We start from the raw sequence: 23,682 nt of genomic DNA, 5'->3' as shown, positions 1-23,682 counted from the left end.
TTGGAATAATACCATAACAATGAATCCATTAAAAAACATATTATTGAAGAAGAAGACAATTTTAATGTTCATGAGGCTAAACATAGCCTATGAGATAGTCTGTCCAATCAAACTGACTTGCAAATTGATCATTTTCCTGTGCAATTTGATGATGAGCATTCCCAACTTCTCAATATACTCTTCGCTGAATAAATTATACCATGAGCTAGTTGTTAAGATACTAACAAGCTCATCCCTCTGTCCTTGAAAGCATCACACTCTAAAATGATACCATGAGAGTGAATCCATCGAAAAACATATTATTGAAGAAGAAGACAATTTTAACGTTCATGAGGCTAAACATAGCCTATGAGATAGTCTGCCCAACCAAACTGAGTTGCAAATTGATCATTTTCCTATGCAATTTGATGATGAGCGTTGCCAACTTCTCGATAGACTCCTCACTAAATAAATTATACCACGAACTAGCTGTTAAGATATTAACAAGCTTATCCCTTTCTCCTTGAAAACATCACACTCTAAAATTAAATGTGATTATAAAATTATTTTAACAGAGGCGGGAAAAGGGTATGATCAGTTTTCGGATCAATTTTATCTTCAACGGATTAATTAACCCATTAAATGATAACTTACCTCGTTACCCCGGGCCTCCAAAAGCGCGATTATCAAAAGCCAAATAGCGTCTGACACGTTGCATAGAGATACTTCGGGTTAAGTGAAGGAGACCAGCAAGATAAGTGATCACCTTAGCCTTTTAAAAGATATGGTTAACCGGCTTAGGCCAAATCAAAACCAGCACGTGTCAGTATTAAAAAGTTGACGTTAAGCATCAAAAAGAAAGGCGTTCCCGTAAATTTGAAACGAACTAGTATTTCTGTTCTGTTTCCTCTGTAACAAAGTATTTCTGTTCTGTTTTCCTCTGTAACAAAGTTTTCGTTCCAGTTTTATTTCTCAAAGTTGCGTGTTCAAAACCTCGGGAGATTTTATTATTTAACGGCAGTCTGTTGAAGAATATTTGGAAGAAGATAAACATGTTTGTTAAGAAGCTGATCGGTAAATCAGAGAAAAAGGTGCACTTTACTAAATCCATTACATGTCAATTCTTGATTCCGCGTTATTTGCGAAGTTGTGTTGATTCTGAAAGCTTTTCCGATTGATTTGCATCTTTGATGAATGCAATGTAATGTGGATGAAAAACCTCGCGATTAATTTTTTTGAATGCCTGTAATGTTTGATTTCCTAGTTCAGAAATGTTAAATATCTGTTAATTTGTCATCAAATTTTTCCTATTTCGAGCGCAGAATTAAAAGGTTATTGCCGATTTGATATCCTACATTGTTTCTTCATCTCTTTAAATGTACTTAAATTTTTTTTCCTAGTTTGAGCTCAGAATTTAACGTCTTTTCGGCCGATTTGAGACCCTAGGGTGTTTCTTCTCTTTAAAAGATTGATTTAAACTACAATCTTATAGAACCTTTGGTTTTGTCCGTTAGAGAATAACTAATGTCATACGATCAACATGCTGAAAATACTAATCCTCTGCAAGACTGCATTCCAGTACATTCTATTTAGGATAAATCTGAAGCTTAGTACTCCTGACTGTCCCATCTGGCGATCTTTGTTATTTGAAAGTGAATATACAGTAACTATAGTCAAATTTAGCGCTAATTTAAAGTGAAAAAATAGCGTCTGTACTCATATTTTGGTGCTAATTGAAAATGAAAGAATATTGCCTGTAGTCAAATTTAGGAAAATGAAAGTAGCGACAGTAGTCAAATATAGTGATATTTTTTTAGGACGGTGATTACACCGGGGGGCGCGGCATTTTATGTTGATACAAGCTGTTGATGTGAGCAGCTTGTCTGTTGCGACGGTTTCGTTTATGGTTGTTTTCCGAGGGTATTGGAGGCCCCGTTTCACGGGAGGCAGTTTTAGATTGAGAGAATAAATTCATGTGAGATTGGGCGCCGTATGAAAATGACGAGTCAGTTTGGACTTGTTAACAGTATGCTTTAATAAAGTCGATTGCACATTTTCAATGTTGAGTTATTACCTTTAGACGAAAAAGGTGGGTCTAAGCATTTTTTTAATTGTAAATGTGAAAAGTGTATTTTAGTATATATGATATAGAGGAAGGGTATTAGTAGTGGACACTTTTTTGTCAATCCAATTCTCTATAGTAGATTGTAAAGGAGCCCAAAAAATGTAATAATAGTGCACCAGTAGTGAATATCATATGTATCAATAGTGGATTTTTTAATAAATTTTTTGCCCTTTTTTAACTCATTTGTGCACCACTGACATTTGTTCAAAACTACTGGGGCATTTGTCCATTACTACTAGGCTACTACTGGATTATGAGTTATGAGTTATCTACTATTGGCGCAAAGGAGTTCATGTATGGGTAGACACTTTGAAATGACCACTTTTTGAGCTTTCGACACATAACGATTTCTACAGCATGCATCGTTACTACCTAGAAGTCGGATCCTTAGTTATAAGAAGTTAAGTTGTATACGTAGACAACCCAAAAAATAAAATTGAAATCCGACGTACGGTTTGAGAGTTCTAAGCGTGTGAAGTTAGCTATGTCCACTACTGGTACCCTTCCCCTAGGTATTCTTTTTTTAAATGAATTTTATTATTTTAAGATTTAATTGCATTCAATTTTGTATATTTTGAGAATTTAAAATTCATTTTTTCGCTTAATTTTTTTTGGTCCAGAGCCAAATTCATAGAAATTTTTTCAAAATTGTAAAAAAATATATCATTTCATAAATATCTAAATAGTACGAAATGATGTCTTTTTTTAAATAATATTTTAATAATAGTTAAGATAAGCAAACTAGTGTGTATATTTTAGAATATTTAATTATTTTAAGAAATAATCATTTTTTAAGATTGTCTTTAAGAAATCATGTATGTTAATGAAAACACTTATTTTAAACTCTTAAAAATAAAAAATTAAAAGAAACGTTTATAATATTTTTTTAACTAATTATACAAAATTGTAAATTAGGTAATTGACGTAATGCCTCATTAAGATGAGATAAGATAATGATATTATTGCTCATGGAAGAATAAAAATACTTAGGTTTGAGAAATTATGAAAATAAGAAATATAGAGGGCAAGTCTAGCTCCAAGTTCAGGAGAACAAAAACAAGCACTAAAAAGAAAGTATTTGAAAATTAGTGGGAAACATTTTTAGGCCCACCTCACACCCAAATACTGAAAACATAAAATTTAAAAAGTAGGGACTTGTATTTTCTAACATGAAATTCTTATTTGTCATGTTGGTATATTATCCTCATAAAAACATGTCGCTTTATAATTATAGATCCTAAAGAAACAACTCTCAATAAGTTAATTTAGGATGTTTATCCTTTCAATTAAAAAATGCATCATCCCTAGGTAAGGCTCTTATTGGAAATGGTTTCATGGATAGGGGGCTTTTGAAATATTTATCGATTATCACTAGAACCTTTTAGGAGCCATTTAGAAATGGGTAGTCCCATATATTTTATAGAAATTGACAACTTTAAGCATAAAAAATTAGGAATTTGTTGGCCCCATATAAAGGAATGAAAAATGGCTGAAAAGGGATAAAAATGCCCTCCAAATTTTATTAAAATTGAAGTGTCGCAAATTGTACACCTTTAACTAAGGTGTACAATTTCACTCTCCTAGCACTCATTTTAGTATTTCTTATTCCCCTATGCATTATGGGACCTTTATTATGTGAAATTAATATTTAATTCAATATCATGAGTCCTATTTCACTTTTATGCATCAACACTTTATCATTTGGGCCCTTAATTAAAGTGTGCCCTTTATCTTATTTCATTTCATGCTTATATGGGTCATATGTCATTTCAAAGTGCACCTAAACATTATTATTTTTCATATATATTATATTTTTGGTATTAAAGCCCTATTATCTCATGATCCTAAAAGTTCGGGCTTAATTTTTGGGACAATGTCGCTTGGGACACCATTGTCTGATGCTTTTTGGCTAAAATTTTGGGAGGATAATATGTTGGTCTTGCCATTTCTAGAGCTATCTCCAATGTGAAAATATGATAGCTCTAAGTCGACCAAAAGGTGATTTTACTTTGAGATCCCTATATAAGATATCTCTCCTAATTCATTAACACATCATATTCCTATCTCATCATTATCATCTCACTATTATCATTTCAATTCAAGAGCATATCCGAGCCTAAAGAGCAACGAGCTACATCAAGGCATCTTCAATTATGTTTCATGATGGATTTTATGACGATTTATCATGTTATTGCATCAACACATTGAGACTTATCTTAAGAGAATTGCATCATCAATTGAAAGTATAATAATTTCAATTAAGCATTTCCATTCAAGCATTTCGTTTCAGATTTCTACTTCCACTTCATCATCATTGTCGTTGTAGGGTTGAGTCCCAACCTGAGGTTTGAGTAAGTTAAACCCTTATATAGCCCCAAACACCACTTTCTCCTCTCGTGTGTAGATTTAGGTTTAGCTACATGCTTTTGACATAAACCAAAGACGAAAAAGCGTTTAGGACCTAAAGCAGAGGATTCCTCCAAAGCTCATCAAAAGCCACCTAGACAAGGGCATTTAGGGTGCCATTGTCCTAGACAAGGGTGTTCAGGGAGCCATTGTCCTCCTAGTTTAGGCTAAAATTTGGCAGGAAGTAGGCACATGATCTCAGGGTTTCAGATCCAATTTGGTGCTAAAAAATTCACCAATTGGATAGGGGTGCCTAATCATTATTGTCCACTACATTTCAAATCAATTTTTTGTGATAGGTTGCTCTCCATATCCCCTTTCTAGTTTTTGGTTGGTTCCATGGTTACCAGTTCTGCATTTAGTTGTTTATGTTGTACATTGCCAATTTTACACCTTTTAGCCCTAGGACTCACATTCAATTCACATCTTTTCAATTGCTCATTTTCAACTCAATCAAGGAGTACTAAAATCACCTTGTGCTTAATCCTTCCTAATAAGTTTGAGGCTGAGCTTATTGAGTTTGTTATCCTTCTAATGTAATCATTATGAAATAGGTTTAGTTCCCAGCTTTCATGCATAAACTAGTGAACCCTATTTCCCTCCATTACAAAAAGTAGTAACAATAATACAAAAATTGTAGATGCACATAACTCGTGGCAAAAATATCTCCTAATTTAATAGATGATTCCCAAAGACAGCCATTAAATATTTAGTTAAAAAATAGGAATTCCTATTTATCTAATGTTAAATTAAGTCATTTTTTTCTAATAAAATTCTGATTTATCATGTTATATATTCCCCCCCATCTTATACAAAATCTTGCCTTACGGAAATAAATCTTGAAACCTTCATGTGAGACTACTTTCTTATAATAATTTTTTTTAGAAAAACTACGACACTTTTACGATTAGCTTCTCAAGTAGGAATTACAAATCATTACTAGTCAAGTGCCTATTTGATGTTTAGTTATCAAAATAATTACTTATGATCAATTATCAAAATTATTTGGAGTGACAAATTAGTAGTTAAATTTGCTTCTTAAAATGGTGTCAAAATTTTTACTACTCAGTAAACAATGTCATCGTAGAGGATAATTACTTAATGAACTTTTTATCAAAATTATTTAGAGTGACAAATAAGTAGCTAAATTTGTTGCTTACTGCTTAGTAAACAAAGTCATTGTAGAGGATATCCCAATATCTTTACATATTATAACAATTGACTTGTTATTATGTTGTCCTTTGCATGTGTTTTTCCCTTGTAGAGATCCCTCCAAAAATCTCTTAGAAGTATAGCACTAGGAATAAGATGATTTTAGTTTTTTTTAGCTTGGAGGGGCTTGAGTCTTTGTAGTTCTTACTTAGGTGGTAGATGAGACATTTAGTTCTGATTTGTTTTTCCAATAGTCTATAGTTAGCTTCTCAACAACTTTATTTAATACTATTGATTGAAGATGAATAACCTAATTAGCTGTCATAAATTAAGATGTGATTTCTTTTGATTGTGGATCACCCAAAAATAGGGACTATAAGAGCTGCTAGAAGGAAAGAAGACTTATGCTTTCTATTTTAATGTATATATTTACATAAAGATATAGAAATTAAAAAAATATCTATTCTTAAATTCTTAAAAATTTTATATAACATTAAATTAAGACCTTTATAAACCTTCAAAATCTTAGTACTTTGAATAGATTTCTTTGAATCTCTTGAATGACTTATGAATTTCTTATTACTAAGATTTCTTTTTACATACATACTGAAATTAGAGCCATTAGTATAGAGTTTAACACCCCTAAAATAGTCAACATGAACAACCAAATTGATTTCTAAATTAAGTCGCCACACATGTAATAACATGCTACAGTTTAAAATTCGGTGATAGCGCTATAAAAATTAGACCCTAAAAATATATGTGATAAAACTCGAAAAGAATCCTACGACAAAAGACAGCCAACAGTTCTAAAAGCAATGACAAATTTATAAGTGAAATCTCGTAAACCATTATTTTTAAAAATAGCTGCACTTGGATTTCCGGCGACTTCAGCTTTACAGAACTTCGTCAGCAATTGAGACAACTTCAGCAGCAACCAGGTCTTCAGAAGTAGTAATTCACCTTCGTCAACCTCAGTAGTTTGATTTGTCAATATCACTTCACTCTATTCTTTATTTTGTCTATATTTTGTCGTTCAACATCGGATTTCCTACACCCAATACTAGTTGATCCACTCCACAATCGGCAGCTAGGTCTACCACTTAAATTTTTTGATTTAGGGCTATATTTTAAGGTTATTTCATGAATCTTCTCCAGCGAATATTAAATATAACATTGTTTTAATAAACAGAATTAAGCCTCCAAGTCAGATAGCTCTCTCTCTCTTACAAGAGACTAACTAAGTTTGGAAGATAATAACAGAATTGAGACTTCAAGTCAGATATATCTCTATCTCTATCTTAAAAGATTAATTAAGTTTGGAAACTTCTTCTATAATCAAGATGCTCATCCTTTTTCTAGAGCTAATAATTCTTTCTTTCTTCAAGTCCCCTTTATCTAAGTTAGTGGTAATTACTCCCAAATGGGCAGCATAAATTGGCATGGCTTGCCCTTTATGCTTTCTTAATAATACCTTTGGTGAGGTGGGGATTTCCAATTGACAACATGATCTTGGACTCTATTTGATCTAGCCCAATCAGCAGGTAAGTGTTCCCATATTTATATTGTAAGTTTTTCTATTCTAGAGATTGGAAACTTTGTCGACCATATTTATGTAGCATCTTTTATTCCCACATTTTTTTCCTCTTTGGTTGTGGACTAGTATTCTATACTAAAAGGTACTCGATACAACCTTCTGGCTGGCCTTAACTTTATATTTATCATAGATGTAAATTTTAAATTATCTTATTAAATAGCGTTTTATTGTAGCTGACCAGAAGGCAATGTGGACTGTTGTCTTGTCATAATGCTTGATACATATTTTTATAATGTGCTCTTCTTGGAATTCATGATTGAATAAGAGAGAGATCACGAATCCTAATTTCTTAGATGGATTAAATCATAGTTTCTTACATGCCGTGTATCTTTGTTTATAGTGATTGATAACTATATGCAACATTTTTGTAGTCTGTGAATGTTTGCGCCTTTATTTTGTATAATTTATAATATATAGATATTAAGCCTTAAGATCAATCTTGTGTTCTTTATTTTCCAGTATCAATTACCTGAAGGGACTTTGAAGTCATCTGATCTGGAGCCACGATTAGCAGGACATTATGGGATCCCAGCAAAATCAACCAACTTGGCTTTTGATTCAATCCAGGGCATTCTTGCTATAGCCTCAGGGTAGAATATCTATTCTCCTATTGTAAACTTGATGTGAGCTTACAGAAGTACTTTTTAAGGAATGTGAAAAGAAAATGGATTTATAGCTATGTATTTCAGTCAGGATTGCATTTAATTTTGTATCAGAACATATTGTTTAGGTTTAAGGGTTGAATTCATCTAGTGGTTACATGTTAATTGAAGTGCTTTTTTGTCATGTGCATAATCAGTTCTGTAAATTGTGTGTAACAGATTTCCCAACGAGGCTATTGATAATCTTTGAAACATCTACTTTATGCATTGTTTTAATTGTTTTAGTCCGAGATCTGAAATCTCAAACAGATGTGTTCCATCCAAACAGACAAGACCAAAACCAGAACAGAATCATATCTAAAATGATAAACAATTGAATCCTGAAAACACATTGGTATTTGCATCATTAATATCTTGAAAATAAATTTGTGTTTTGCATCACTAATATCCTCCCCTTTCCATATATTCATGTATTATGAGGCACTAGTTATTATTATTGTTTTATATTTATTTTTTCGTAAGTGAATTTGGCCATGGGGGATCCCATAAGCTCAAAGAATAAAAAGGAACCATTGTAGATCAAAATCCTTTAAAGGAGAGACATAATTCTCTATGTTACCTCGAGTTTCCAGGACAGGGGGACGGGGAAACAGGTTTCCGGGACGGATTTTTTTTTCCCAGAGTAGGGGACGGCAGGAGACGGCAGTGGGGACAGCTATATAAAAAATAGGGAAAATTTAAAATATATAGGGAAATTTTAAATATTCGTATAAAAACATGGATAAAGCATGCTTATATACATTATAAAACCTTAACATATAACGTTTGTGTTAAATAATTAAAATTGAGAGTTTGCTTGAGATTGGAAGTCAAACAAATAATCAAAATTCAATCATTAATTTTATGGGACAGCCAAAGTACGTGTTTCCGAAAGTTTCCGAGTTTTCGGGACGTCCCTGTTTCCGGGATGGGTTAAATTATGCTGGAAACATGTCCCCGGGTAACATTGATAATTTGTCATTTTGACAATAATGCCCCTGAAACAAAATTTTCACAATGGGATACATGATACATCCATTAAGATAACTTTATAATATTATATTGATGATTTCTTTTTTACCAAGGTTGCCCCAAGTTTCCCAGATGACGATTTTTTTTGCCAATTTTAGGGACGACTATACAAAATAGAGGGAAAATTTAAAATATATAGGGAAATTTTAAATGTCCATATGAAAAATGGACAAAGCATGCACATATACATTATATTCATACGAAAACATGAATATATACATTAAAGAACTTTAACATGCAACATTTATTCATATGAAAGCATGCATATATACATTAAAGAACTTTAACATGCAACATTTGTGTTTAAAATTCATTGTTAGTACTCGATATACATTCACAATTCATTGTCAATATGCATGCAATATTAAAAAATAACATACAAAATGCCCGAAGGCTACACTACTGCCATATAGTTTCATTTTCAATTACGTATGAAAAGACAATAAAACAAAGTAAATAGCTGCCCCTAATTTGCCCCAACACTGCATCAAAATTAGAGTCCTTTGAGTCATTGCGACTGTCATGGTCCACCTTATCCAACGGAATTCCAACCAATCCTCTTGGTGTCTCCTCCTCGTCAACCCGTGCCATGTCTTTGGGATCAACATCCCATCGTAAAGCTGGAGTATGCCAATACTCGGGAGTCTAACGATTTTGAAGTCGAAGAGCGCTATGCACAACCACTACCTTCTCTGCTCATCTAAGGTAAGCCTATTCCTCTTGATGGAGTGGATAGATCCATATGTAGACCAATTCCTCTTTGCAGCAGAGGAATTGGCAACTTGTGCAAGGAGGCAAGTGGCAAGCAACTTCAATTGTGGTTTATCCCTCTTGTGCCATATCCACCATCCAATAGGGTCTCTTTGAGCTAATATAGCTCTATCCATCCTTGCCTATGGTTTCTTCAATGTTGGACCACAAAGATTGTAGAGTCAAGGAATTGTGTGCAAAGTATTGAAATCTACTCCTCTGGATACATCTTATCAATGGCCTGAACCCATCTCCCATGTGTTCCATCTAAAATCTCTGGGTCATCACATGGAGGCACCCTTCTATCCTTTGGTGCATACCATTTGGGATTTAGAGCATAGGCTGCCATATGAAGCGGGGTGTTCATTGTGTTCCACCTCCACGTCACAATGGGCTTAATATGCTGTTCATATAACTGCAAAGTAGGATCTTTAGCCAAAATTGTTTGCTTTATCTTCCCAAGCATACTATCAAATGTCTCATATATCTCTCCAAGACTAAGAGAGTCTGTATTGGCATATCTAATGACATCTACAATACATGAGATGAAAGAGAAAACATATTTGCAAAATGCAAACAAAAAGTTCAAAAGAATTAATTGACATGTTAGAAATTTCAAAAGTTGGAACATTGGACAATAGATAAAATATTAAAATCAGAAATTTAATATGAAAATCAACAATCTAGTATTTAATTTTTAATAAAATTGACAATTTAATAATAAAGTCAGCAAATATCAAGGAATTTGGATGCTCTATTATGATCTATTTGTTGATTGTAACTAGGTAGAATGTGGATTCCAATTGCCTTAAGGCAACATTGGAATCCACCAAGGGCTGGGCCCTTCTCTCCCTTCTCACACGCCACTCTTAGGGCTGGGCCCTTCTCCTCCCACACGCCACTCTTAGGGCTGGGCCCTCTCTCTCAGCCAACATAAAATAGGGCAGACCCTATCCTCACGCCACTTGATGTGGCTTTATAAAAACATGATAAGGAATAATAATAAATAAAATAAAGGTTATTTTATGCTAAGCCGACTTCAGAGGTTTATACCTAGAGGAAGATATATATATGAGTTCATCAAATTAAGTAAATATAATTTTCATATCACACATACAATGCGATCTGCTCTGCTCCTAAATGTGATCTGCCCTCCTACACTTGGCGAATTGCTTCTTGGTGAACTGCAAGAACATTTAGCTACATGCTGCTTCAGCCTATCGAAGTTATCTTCTGCTGGTGGATGTCTTGATCATCTACAACTAGGGCATCACTCTACATCACCTTGGCAACTTGCTGTTTGGACAGCAATAGAGATAAGTGTTGTAATCAGAATATTGTATTTAAGGCATAATCAGATCTGAGGATCTTTCTTGCTGGGTTTTTCCTCCTAGGAGGTTTTCCCAGGGTACTTGTGTGTTGTGTGTTCATTTTGTTCATTTCTTAACTTTTACTTAATTCTGGAAATTCCTAAGTACTAACAGCGATTCATATAATCTGGAAATTAAGTTAAATTCCTATTTTCTGAGTATTGAATTAATCTAAAAGACTAAAATCAACACTATTACGATCTCTTCTATCCAATAGCAAAAATGAGAAAGCTTGTCTATGTATCCTTATTGATGAAACTTTATTTACTAAAGTCCTTTTTCATTACAGAAGTTCTACTCGGTAGTAATCTGTTCATTCAAATTCAAATAAGAAAGAGGATCATGTTTTCTCTTGGATATAAATTTATCCATATCTTAAATAGATGTTCACTTTGTCATGGTGCAAATTGAATTCTATTTAGTTGGAATTTCTTTGTTATGGTTTGAGACCTCCTTTAGTATTCTTCTAGTACAATATGATATTTTTCAGAATACCATCAAAATTATTTTAATTTTTGCATTCATTTCAATGTATTTAATCACTGAGTGGGGCTCATGTGTATTTTTGATCAACATCACATACAAATGTAGACAAATGAGGCTATTTTAAATTGTAAAATAAGAGTTTACCAAAGGTGGTAAATACTTCAATCCTAAGTAGTTATTGCATGCTCTTGAATTATGTGTCATTATAATACAAAACTTGATGGCAACAATGAATTTCTCCCAGAAAAGATTTTGTATTATTTCAACTTTACTTACTATACTTTTCTCTTATGCATTAATACATTGAAGAAAATAAATGTATTGCTGTATTCTTGCTTGAAGGGATGGCATAATCAAGTTATTTGGTGGTGATGAGGCTCAAGTATTATTACAATCTGCCAGCCCAAACACTTGCAAGTTCTTGCAGGTTAGCATTTGCGTTTATCACTACTTCAACCTATGAAAATTGAAAAACTAAATGTTCTGTTAGAGATATGAGTGAATATTTGGTATTCGATATGATGAGCCATGCCAAGATTATTTCTCTTGCTACTTTTGTTGTTTGGCAATTATGAATTTCCATATTTAGAATGTGCTTTAGAGGATTAAAACAGAATCATTGTGAGGTCTCTTTTTTATGTCGTTCTTCATAAATATTAAGATTGTTTCTTAGTGCTAGCCCCATGGGGTACATAGGTACTTTCATTAAAACCATAGTTAAAAAAATGCTGTTGCTTGGTTCTAGCTCAATGTGATAGATTCATAGGTGATTTTGTTGAACCTAGTCTTATAAAATGCAAGGGAAATTTCACATTACCCTATTTCAAAGATTCTTCTTTACTTCACATGGTTAAAATTTAAAACATCACCCATTTGTGCTCACGGTCACAGCCGCTCTTCCATTTAATTTCCTCTTAGTTTTTTGTCTGAGATGGTTGAAATCCTGCAAAATATTGATTGACTTTTACTTGTAGGGATACTCATACAACCACTAAAAATTCAGTATAAAAGTGTACAGATCTGTTTTGGAATGCAGAGCACATAGAAGCATGCATCATTTTTCATCATAAATCAACAACACATGAAATAATACAATAGCTAACCTCTTAGCAATCATAATGCAGTACTATTGGACATTAGCAAGAAGACTTTATCTATTAGAAACTGGTACTATCATCACTGGTTTCCTTTCAAAGTACATCCAGTCTAACAACATTATGAGCAGAAAAAACCACTTCTTAAATTTTGCCTTTCCCAAATATTGGTTTTGTGAACCCTCATGAAAAACCAGTTTGTTTGTACACATTCAAAGAAAACAAAGCCTAACAAGTGGAATAGTAGCTCACTCTATGGGCTTGAAACAATGCAAGATCCATTTTGAGTATCTGTTGTATTTAATTTCGTTGCTTTTGTTTGCCTTATTATCTTGGCACAAGTAATCTTAAACATGTAACTTTCTTCAAATTTTGAATATATGTATTGCAGCTTGACTTCCCTTGGATCTAGAGACTTAAGGTTGCAGCTCTAATAATTTTGCTGTCGCATCAGATTATTGTTGATAACAACTTAGTTACACCGTCATCCTAAATTGAGCAACCTCTCTTTAATCTGAGTGCCTAAACAATCATATTTAATAAAGAGAATGGCCTTAGGCAGAGTTGAAATTGATCTAACTCCTGTATACCTTGGTTGGACGTTTAATATGCTGTTAGAAGAGGTCAGAATTCCTTCCAAAAACAATCAACAAAAAATTCAAATTTAGATCAATAACAAGAGTTTTAAACTTGAAAGTTATCACAAAATCAGCATTACCGATAGACCATTCATGATGTCCCTACATCAAGGTTATATTTAGGTTCTTTGGTTGCTACTTAAGATATCTCAATTACATTTATGTCCATCAATGGGAGAATAGAGAATTTCTAGGGATTCAGTTAGGCCTTCCATGGAAACCAAAAGCACTAATATAGGGTTCATATTGAATGAACCAACTAGCCCCACCATTTGATTGTCTTCATGCCTTATTGGGAAAGTTGAAAATATGAACAATTTTTGTTTAATTTTGACATCACTTGAAAAAGGAATCCACAATTGAATATAGGATAGCTATTTCTTGATGTCATAGGCAGGCAATCTATTAATAGGATGCAAGATGTCATACACTAGCTAAGAAGTTATATAAAATGATTTTGTGTAAGTGACTTTGGCCAATTGCCAATGAATTGAATCATCGATGATATGGGCCCATCTAAAATGGCTATGCTCTCAAAAACTAGTTTCATGAAAAATAATATCCAAGGGAGGAAATTATTTGTTTGGACCCCCATGACCTTGCTCAAGAGACTATGGCATGCATAAATTATTTTCAAATTCTTCCCATTTAGCACATTAATCTTGGAGCAATTCCTTCTTGTCATTGATAGCCAATCTTTACTGATGATCCGTTAGTTATCTGCACTCTTGGCACAAAAGGTATTCAAAGACCAATGCTGACTTCTACAACTGCCTTAGGAATCAGCAACATCACTTAGAAAAACTCTGGGTTGAGCTTGACAATCTGATTCTCATGAATTGTCTTGATGGTGTATAATTTTTTTGTGCAATGCATTTAAGCACCAAATTTGGGCATTTGATTGTATATAGGAAAGTAGTTGTACTTACTAGGCTAGAAGAAACGAGGATTTTCAGTTCTTTAGCTTAAGTTTTCATGTCAACTTACCTCAAATCAGTACCTCAGATATTTTTTAACCTTCTTGAGCATTTCTACATGTTTAGTTGCCATTTGGTATTTCACGATTTACTATTTTGTGGGCTATGGAGAAAGATTTCAAGAGTAACAATAATTGGTAGAATTAAGTAATTTAAACACCAAAGAGTAACAATAATTGGTAGAATTAAGTAATTTAACCTCTTAATTGGTAGATAATTTTTATTTTTTTTATCATTAGAAGAGAACAATCTTCCAAATGCCAGACCACATCACAAGGAGGAAATTTTGACCCTTAGGCAGATGGTTTTGCCAACCTTGAATTTGCTATTTAAAAGATTGAAAACTTTAGATAAAGACTTCCATACCGGAATCACCCATGCACAATAGAAAAATAGATGTGTGTTGATTTCCTCATTGTCCAACCATAAAACATAGCAAAAGGGGCCATAAAAGCCACTTTTTATGAGCCTGTTCCTAGTTAAGACTCTATGCTATAGTACCAACCACACAAAGAAACTCACCTTGGGCCAAATAGAAGGCTACCATACGAGTGAAGAAATCCTTCAATAGGTGGCAAGTAGTCTTTCTTAGAGCAACATAGCCTAAAGATATTGTATGTTCACTTGCAAGGCTATTTCCCCAAGCAAGGGAATTGGACATGGAAGTTGAAAGAGGGCGACCCAAGAGAATTGTATAAATCTAAGAAGGCTATTTCCCCAAGCAAGGGAATTGGACATGGAAGTTGAAAGAGGGCGAACCAAGAGAATTGTATAAATCTAAGTGTGCTTGCCTTACATGGATTGGCCATTCCAAAGAGGGAGTCCAACTTTGCCCAATCTCCCAAGCTGAGCAATGGGTTGATGGTAGTGAGCAACATTGATCCATCTTGCTTCATGCAAAGAATCCATGTTATTCTTTAATTCTAGGAGTTGAATAATAGCTGGATGTTCATCCCAAGAATCAATCCAGAAGTTGGCATTTTGACCTGTTGTGCATTTTGCACCCCATCCCCGTCTTTGACCGGGGACCCCCCATTGCCTTGGTGAGATAGAGGAGTGCCGTAATAGTTCAGTCAAGTCAGAGCCTTTCATTGCCAATAATGTATTGAGTGTGGGTTATTTGTGCTTTGTGATTCAAATGTCTTCTTCCAGACCACTGACAATCACCAAATCCCCTTAGAGCCCGGAGTTTGCAGAATAGCCTTGTAAGTCGAAAACAAAATAGGCTAAAAAAAAAATTCACAAAGTTCAAAAAACTTCCTCATAACCCGAAAATGGGGTGAGAGTTCAAATTGCGCAATCTCCTTGGAGATCGAAAGTTCAAAATCGCGCCATCTTCTCCTAGGCTGCAAATAAGGAGACAAATCGTGCAGAAAGACCAATAATGCCGAAAATAATAAGTTCGAGTTTGCAAATGAAATGTTAAACCCGAAATTTCACTTAAAGGCAAAATCAGCTCATAAGCCGAAAATGTGAAAAAGGACTTAAAACTCTCAAAATCTTCTTCAGACCTGAAAATGCCAAGTCCACCATTCGGCCTACTAGCTCGAAATGGTAAGGAGATAATTTCAAAATCGGCCTCCGAGGCCGAAGTGTGAGTTCGAGTTCACAAAAGAGCTTGTGAGCCGAAATACGTCAAGGCTCACCAAATAGTCTAATAGCTCGAATTTTATAATGGGGGGGCATTGGGCATTAAAATAAAATCACGCATTCTACACAAATGCGAATTCCTAACCCGAAAATAGTTTAAAAGAAGCTCTCGCAAAAATGAGTCAATAGGCCGAAGATGGCATCACTCAAAGTCGCCCAAACACTTCATCCAGGCCGAAAGTTCAAAGCCTAAGTTCGCATTTTAAGCTATTGAGCCGAAAATCATCTTTTAGCCGAAAACTTATAGCTAAAGTCCAAATTCGCGCCAAACACCTAGTATGATGAGAATGATAGAAAGCCAAGTCACGCTAAAAATCCTTAGTTAGCCCGAAGTCATGTAAAGGACATTTGGACGAAAATGAAAGAAGTTTGCCAAAACCTTCTTCAGGTCGAAAACCGCTTCAAGCCTGCAAATCGGCCCAAAAGGCCAAAATGTGAGGTAAAACTCCCGATATCGCCAAATAAGCCAAAAAACACAAAAGCTCAAAATCGCGCTATAGAGTGAATTTAGCTGAAAAAGATAACTTATGGTGTCAAAATCACAAAACGTCCAATAGCCTAAAAGTTCTCATAGTGTAAAATCACTCATCTTCCCATTTGGCCGAAAACACCAAATGAAAATGTAATCGCACTATCCAAAATCTCTCATTTCGCTTGAAATGTTTGAAATCCATAAGAGTGAAGTGTTCAAAATTAAATCTCTTAAATTGCCTAAGGGTCTCGAAATCCGAAAGAGAAGGCGAAAAACATATAAAAGATACATCTCACAAAGAGCTTCTCAAGCCCGAACTTGACCAAGACGAAGCTAGATGTTGAAAATTTACTGTTTGTTAAACTAATTAATTTTTCAAATTGATTTATTTAAGTGAAATTGATTGTTCGCAGGTCAAAGCTAGGCGTTGGAAGAACTAGGAGAAAGCCTGAAACGTCAAGGAGCCTTGATCGCGATTAAAGCTGGAGAAGAAGATGCAGAGCGCGAGATTGGAACCAAGCATTGGGAAGCGTGCTGCTGAACCACCTAGACAATGAGTTGAAGTCCACCACCGATACCAAAAGACAAAGAACACAGAATGTTACCAACTCTACACAGTCTTGAGAAATGCACTGCTGGATTTAATTCCAGAAATTCAGTTTTAAAAATTGAAATTGTTTAATGTAAAACTGCCTGTGGGCCCCACTCAAGATATTTTGAAACAAAGGGGAAACAGGTCAGTTATGGACAACTATTCCCAACCACTAGGAGGACCGAATTAATGCCAAACGGTTGTAGGCAGTTGAGATGGTGGCTGGGTAGATAACTGAAAATTGAGTGGGCATGGGTTAAGGCTGCCAGCTTCTGGAAGGCAAATCAGGGCCCTTGGATGCAGTCCATCTTGGCCATCAATTCAAATTGTAAATTCTATAAAGGAAGAGGCGTTTCTCTTGTAAAGGATTAGATTGTTAGATAGTTAGACTCTAGTTAGATTATTGTTAGATTTTTAGGCAGTTAGAATAGGCTAGATTGTAGAAGGTTAAATTTTAGTAGCATAGAGATGCTGCAGAAATTGTTGTAATAGGCAGCTGAAATCAATATATAGACATTGATTTGGTGTTTATCATCTTGTTTTCATCCGGTTTGCATGGTTTCTTTCAGCATTCTAGATAGATCTTTCTGTTTTGGGTGTGCAGGTATTTGATGGATTCAGGCTCATACCATTGAGGATATATTGATTGTGTATCCTTTTGTATGGTTAACCCGAGCCTTTGAATCGTGCTTAGTTCAATTGCAGGTGTCCGTCTGAGCTGCGCTAGAATTGGGTGCTTAGCCATTCTCATGCAGTCTAAAAATCTTCCAAGTCCCCTTGAAGATTGCACTGTTCCTCCAAGGTTGTGAGCTATTCTGGCCAAGCAGGGATTGGTTATGTTGAATCTGTCTACCCGCATACCAGTCTTGTTAGTTTTAGGTCTCCTATCCCTTCCCCTTTGCTTTTTTTTATTTCGCAGTCTGATAATCGCAGCTGACCAGCTTGTTGCAAAGCGTAAATCTCCTTGTGCTCCCAGTAAAAAACACATTGACCGTTGAGTTATCCCGCAGTCAAGAATTGACATTTGGAACCTTGAGGTTGTCCCCTTTGATCGATTGAAAACAACATTAGGGCTTCCTTATACAAGAGAGGATAGGATACTCGGCAAGATCATTCTATTCTGCGTTGGCCGGATAGAGTTGCAGCGATGCGACTTTAGCCACGTCAACAAAATTGGCACTAGAAGGAGGGTCCCCTTGTTAGGTTCCTTGTAGTAAGTTAGTCTATTGAGCCAATTTAAATGCTATATTTGGGATATGCAAGATCCCTGTTAAATCAAAAAAGCCAAAAAAAAAAATCAAAAAGTCTGAAAAATTCCAAAAAATTTTGAGTCAGTATGTATGGTCAGTCACTTCATGAAGACTGTTCGCAGTTCAAAATTTTCCAGATACAGCAAAGGCTAAGTCTGCAGCTATATCCCAAGCACCTGCCCGAATTTGCATTTGCAGGATTCATGTCACCATAGAGCATGATGAGTTGAGTTGCTTTACGTTTCTGTCAAGAGTTGAGCTCGCATTGCAGGGGCAGATATTTTTTTGGGATATCCCCAAACCGGAGGAGCTAGCACAGTCGGATATCCCCAGTCCTCTATCCAACACTGATGAGTTTACAAGATTTAAGGACTGGATTGAGAACCAATTTGGTCCCGATGATGAATTATGCTTGGAGAGCGTGCTATCACCTTGGTGGTGCAGAATTCACCGCCCCTCACATTTGGAATTCACTTGCTTGCTATGCATGGAGGCAGTCAGTCAAGTTAAAGCCCAATTTGGATTGCCAGAAGAACCAGAGGAGAGCATCACTAGCAAGGTGTGGAGTGCCTACCTTGCTGCAGACGAGTATAGACGGACGCAAAATCAATGCAGCGCCGCATTCCCCGATGATGAAAGGATGGAATTGCCCAATGTTGACCAAGATGAACTAGTCAATCAGACTGTGGCAACGAATGATTTTGCTATCCTTGTGCCAAAAGAAGATGTGACCCTAATTTTTCTCATTCTCAGGCAGAGGTTGTAGTGAACAAAGACGAGATCATTCATTTAAAAAAACTTTTTAAAATGTTTTTTTTGTCATTTTATTTAACCCTACCAATAGCCGAGTTTCAAGTATTGGACTCGCCGAGTTTGGCGAGTCCTGGGCGATTTTTTGATCTCTGGTTAGAATAGGCTAGATTGTAGAAGGTTAAATTTTAGTAGCATATAGATGCTGCAGAAATTGTTGTAATAGGTAGCTGAAATCAATATATAGACATTGATTTGGTGTTTATCATCTTATTTTCATCCTGTATGCATGGTTTCTTTCAGCATTTTAGATAGATCTTTCTGTTTTGGGTGTGTAGGTATTTGATGGATTCGGGCTCAGACCATTGAGGATATACTGATTGTGTATCCTTTTGTATGGTTAACCTAAGCCTTTGAATCGTGCTTGGTTCAATTTCAGGTGTCCGTCTGAGCTGTGCCAGAATTGGGTGCTTAGCCATGCTCCTGCAGTTTGAAAATCTTCCAATTCCCCTTGAAGATTGCACCGTTCCTGCAAGGTTGTGAGCTATTCTGGCCAAGCAGGGATTGGTTATGTTGAATCCGTCTACCCGCATACCAGTCTTGTTAGTTTACGGTCTCCTATCCCTTCCCCTTTGCTTTTTTTTTTTTTTTATTTCGTAGTCTGAGAATCGCAGCTGACCAACTTGTTGCAAAACGTAAATTCCCTTGTGCTCCCAACAAAAAACACATTGATCGTTGAGTTATCCCGCAATCAAGAACTGACATTTGGAACCTTGAGGGTGTCCCCTTTGATCGATTAAAAACAACATTAGGGCTTCCTTATACAAGAGAGGATATACTCGGCGAGATTATTATATTCTGCGTTGGCTGGATAGAGTTGTAGCGATGCGACTTTAGCCACGTCAACATGACCATTATGGACAATCCAAAGCAAATGGTTTTTATAAAGAGCTTCCCCCACTTTTAGAACAACAAGAATGGGTGAATACTTAGAGATAAGAGACAACTTGATGATACTCTCTAAGGTGTTATTCTTTGTATACTTAGCTCATAGATTAGCTACCCACAATGGAGGAGTCATAAGCATTCTCCAATAAAGTTTAGCTGCCAAAGTCTTATTGTGCTTGGTGGAGGATTGAAAACCTACTTCACCTTCCTACTTGGGTTGACAAAGAATGTCCCATTTAACAAGGGATCACCACTTTCTTTTTTCTTGCAAACCACTCCATGTGAATTTTTGGCAAAGGTAATGTTTCAAAGTTTGACCTAGAATAGTTAGGATAGAGAAAAAAATGTGTACAAGGCTTGAAGGACTTCCTTAACCAATGACATTCATCTTGTAGATGAAAGCCTTTTATTAGTCTACTTTTGCAATTTCATCATTGATTTGTTGATAATCCAATGCTAATCTTTAAGTTGTTTAGTTGCAGGAGTCACCTTGAAGGACTTCCTTAACCAATGTCATTCGTCCTGTAGATGAAAGCCTTTTATTAGTCCACTTTTGCAATTTCATCATTGATTTGTTGATAATCCAATGCCAATCTTTAAGTTGTTTAATTGTGGGAGTGACCCCTAGATATTGACATTGAAGAGATCCTCTTTTAAAGTGGAAGATGTTGAGAGTTTGATCCTCTATTCTATGGGATCAATGAAAGAAAATGATACTAGATTTGGCATGATTAACCAACTGATCAATAGCTCTAAAAGAAACATAAAGAAGCTTCTACAATTGTTGAGCTTTCAAGTAAGTAGCTTTACCTAGGAGCATAGAATCATCCACAAATTGAAAATGGGAGGGAGGACAGGAACCTTTGGCCAATCAAAACCAGTGATCTTTTTTTCCTTACAAGATTTAGTTGCCAATTTGCCAAGGCATTTTTCCCTAACGAAACCCCCTAGAAACCAATAAAAGCTGGAGGGAGTACCATTAACTAGGACATAAAAAGTTAATTGAAGACAAACAAGCTCTAACCTGTGCAATCCAATCCTTAGAGAAACCGAATTGAGCCAAATATTTACATAGAAATACCCAATCCACTCTATCATAGGTATGCTTTGGAAAAATCCAGTTGATAAACATAGAGGAAGATTTTTTGGTATCCATGGAATGTAGGGCCTCCTGGGCTAACACAATCTCACCATGAATTTGATGACTTGAGACAAAACTGCCTTGTTCTAGAGAAATGATCTTGTGAAGAAGAGGTTTTATCCTAGCTTACCGGGTTCGCCTCCCCCCCTCCCTGGGTCAGGTCCGGTCCGGCCTTGGTTCGACTAGGGTTCGAATTTCCCAGAGGGGGTTCAACCTGGTTCGAACCCAGGTGGACCAAGATTGAACCCGGGCGGACCCAGGTCGAACCCGAACGACTGGGCAGCCCAAAACGGGTTTTTTAATGCAAAATTTAATTTTTTTTTGAAATCCGCCATGTAAAAAGTCAATTTTATACCCTAAAAGTGACTTCTAAAACATAATCTTGACTCATTTCTCCTCATTTGTGTTGCAAACAAAAGTTTTTTGACAGCAGGTTGAAGAAAGGGTGAACAAAGTTTGGCTTCCAAGATCAAATAGGAGTTGAAGACTGATTTTTGAAGCTTCAACAAGTGTTTCAGCATCATTTCCATACATTTGCAAGCTCCCATTGGCTACAAGAGGTAGGTTTTTTAACATTTTTTTCCAACTATTTTTGTTTCACAAATTGTCAAACATGAAACATTAATTGTTTTTCATTATTTTGTTTTTGTTTTTGAATATGTTTATGTTATTTATTGCCATGGGAACTAGAATGGCATCTACCTCTTCCTCCGTTGGCAATGAACAAACAATTACAAAACAAAGAAATGATCCGAATTCTCCCTTATGGAAGTATGTTGACATTTTAAACCAACTTCCAAGAGGTGGGAGATTCTGTTGGAGCAGCCAAGGATGTGGTATTGAACGTAATAGTTCATATTATCGGGTGGTAGGCCATTTGTGTGGAATAAAAAGAAGAGGCATCAATAAATGCCCTGGAAAAGATAGTAAACCTATACCAGATGAGACAGTGATGAAATATTTTAAGGAGCATGAGGAGGCAGCAGAGAGAGAAGCCCGTAGATTGAATCAAACCGCAACAAAGAAAACAAGGGGAATGCAAGCCCCATGTAATCCCGATGTTGTAGTACAAGACCACCCCTTCTTTTCCACAACTGAACCTGAAAATGAACCACCCTTGACACGCAAAAGAACAAAGGGCCCTTTAGAAACCGCATTTCAAAATGAGAGTAGAGACATTGCTGACCAAGATATAGAAAGGTGCATTTGTGGAAATGGGTTTGCTTTCAATGTTGTTCGCTCCCCATATTGGAAGCAAATGATAAAAAGTGTTAATGAAGCTCCAAGAGGGTACAAGGGCCCAGGTTATGAGAAGGTACGTGGAACATTATTGGACAAAGAGGTGAAGAGGGTTGAAGATGGATTGAAACCCATAAGGGATTCATGGGCTGAGATAGGTGTAACAATTGTTTCAGATGGGTGGAAAGATGCTAAAAATCGTCCATTGATCAATGTCATAGTGGTGTCCCCTAAAGGGGCAATGTTTTTGAAAGCTGTGGATTGTGAGGGCCAAGTAAAAGATGGCCAATTTATGGCAGAAATTCTCATCTCCGCCATTGAGTCAGTGGGACCCCGCAATGTTGTCCAAGCCATAACGGACAATGCAAGAAATTGTAGAGCTGCTGGTTTGTTGGTTGAGGAACGCTCTGATCACATCTTTTGGACACCTTGTGCGGTCCATTCACTCAATCTTATGCTACAAAGGATTGGGACTAAAATAAAATGGATCAGAGATTTGTATGCAGAGGCTGAGGACATCCAGATGTTCATCACAAACCACCACATGTCTCAAGGGATTTTTAGATCCTTTTCGAATTTGGAGCTATTGAAGGTAAGTGAAATAGAAATTTAATTTTACATTTTCTGATTTTTTTAATTTCAATGTTCATAATATCATCGTGTATTCTTCTTTAAAGTTTGGCTTTATTTTTTAATCATTTTGGCATTAATTTGTGTTATAGGTTGCTGGGACCCGTTTTGCATCAAACACAATCGTCTTAAGACAACTTGTGAAAGTTAGAGTGGCACTATGCAATATGGTGATCAACAACAATTGGGCTATATGGAAGCAGAGTAGCAGTGAGAGGGTAGAAAAAATTAGGGAGAGAATATTGAATGAGAAATGGTGGGATCTTGTTACATATCTCCTAAGTATCACTGAGCCCATTATGAGTATGATTCGCTATACCGACATGGATAGGCCTTGCATTGGTGAGATTTATGATGGCATTGACTCAATGCTTGAAAAAATAAAGTTCACTATAAATGCAAAAGAGAATGACCCCGAGGAGAAATTCTTCAAAGAAGTGAAAGCAATTATTGTAGAAAGGTGGAATAAGATGACCACTCCTTTGCATCTTCTTGCCTATTCCTTGACACCAAAGTACTATAGCAATCAGTTTCTTGATAAACCAGGAAGGATTCCACCATGGAGAGATCTAGAAGTATCTGATGGGTACAAGACAACATTTCTTAGACTATATCCTGATGATGATTTGCGAGATAATGTTACAAATGAGTTCATAGAATTCGCAAATGGGAATGGTCTAAGTGTTGAGGCACTCCGTCATAGATCCAAGAAGGATGCTCATAGTTGGTGGTACTTCCATGGTGCATGCTTCCAACACCTACA

The 23,682-nt window shown here is 35.8% G+C and overlaps 1 protein-coding gene across 5 annotated transcripts in view; it reads left to right on the top strand.

Annotated features, from left to right (window-relative positions):
• Positions 1-844: 844 nt before the first annotated feature.
• The window catches only part of LOC131035216 (uncharacterized), a 324,651-nt gene continuing 301,813 nt past the window's right edge, over positions 845-23,682 (top strand). Inside the window, exons 1-3 of one of the 5 annotated variants that reach the window (XM_057966868.2) lie at positions 845-1,070; positions 7,719-7,849; positions 11,881-11,965. In XM_057966868.2, the coding sequence (XP_057822851.2) occupies positions 1,032-1,070; positions 7,719-7,849; positions 11,881-11,965 (255 nt within the window). In that variant the 5' untranslated portion in view covers positions 845-1,031. Of the gene's footprint in view, positions 1,071-6,442; positions 6,617-6,664; positions 7,207-7,718; positions 7,850-11,880; positions 11,966-23,682 lie in introns of those variants that run through there. The other 4 variants (XM_057966870.2, XM_057966869.2, XM_057966873.2 and 1 more) reach the window with 4 other exon arrangements.

Source organism: Cryptomeria japonica, chromosome 5 (genome assembly GCF_030272615.1).
Source record: "Cryptomeria japonica chromosome 5, Sugi_1.0, whole genome shotgun sequence".
NCBI lineage: Eukaryota > Viridiplantae > Streptophyta > Pinopsida > Cupressales > Cupressaceae > Cryptomeria > Cryptomeria japonica.
This window is presented reverse-complemented; position numbering and strand designations above follow the sequence as displayed.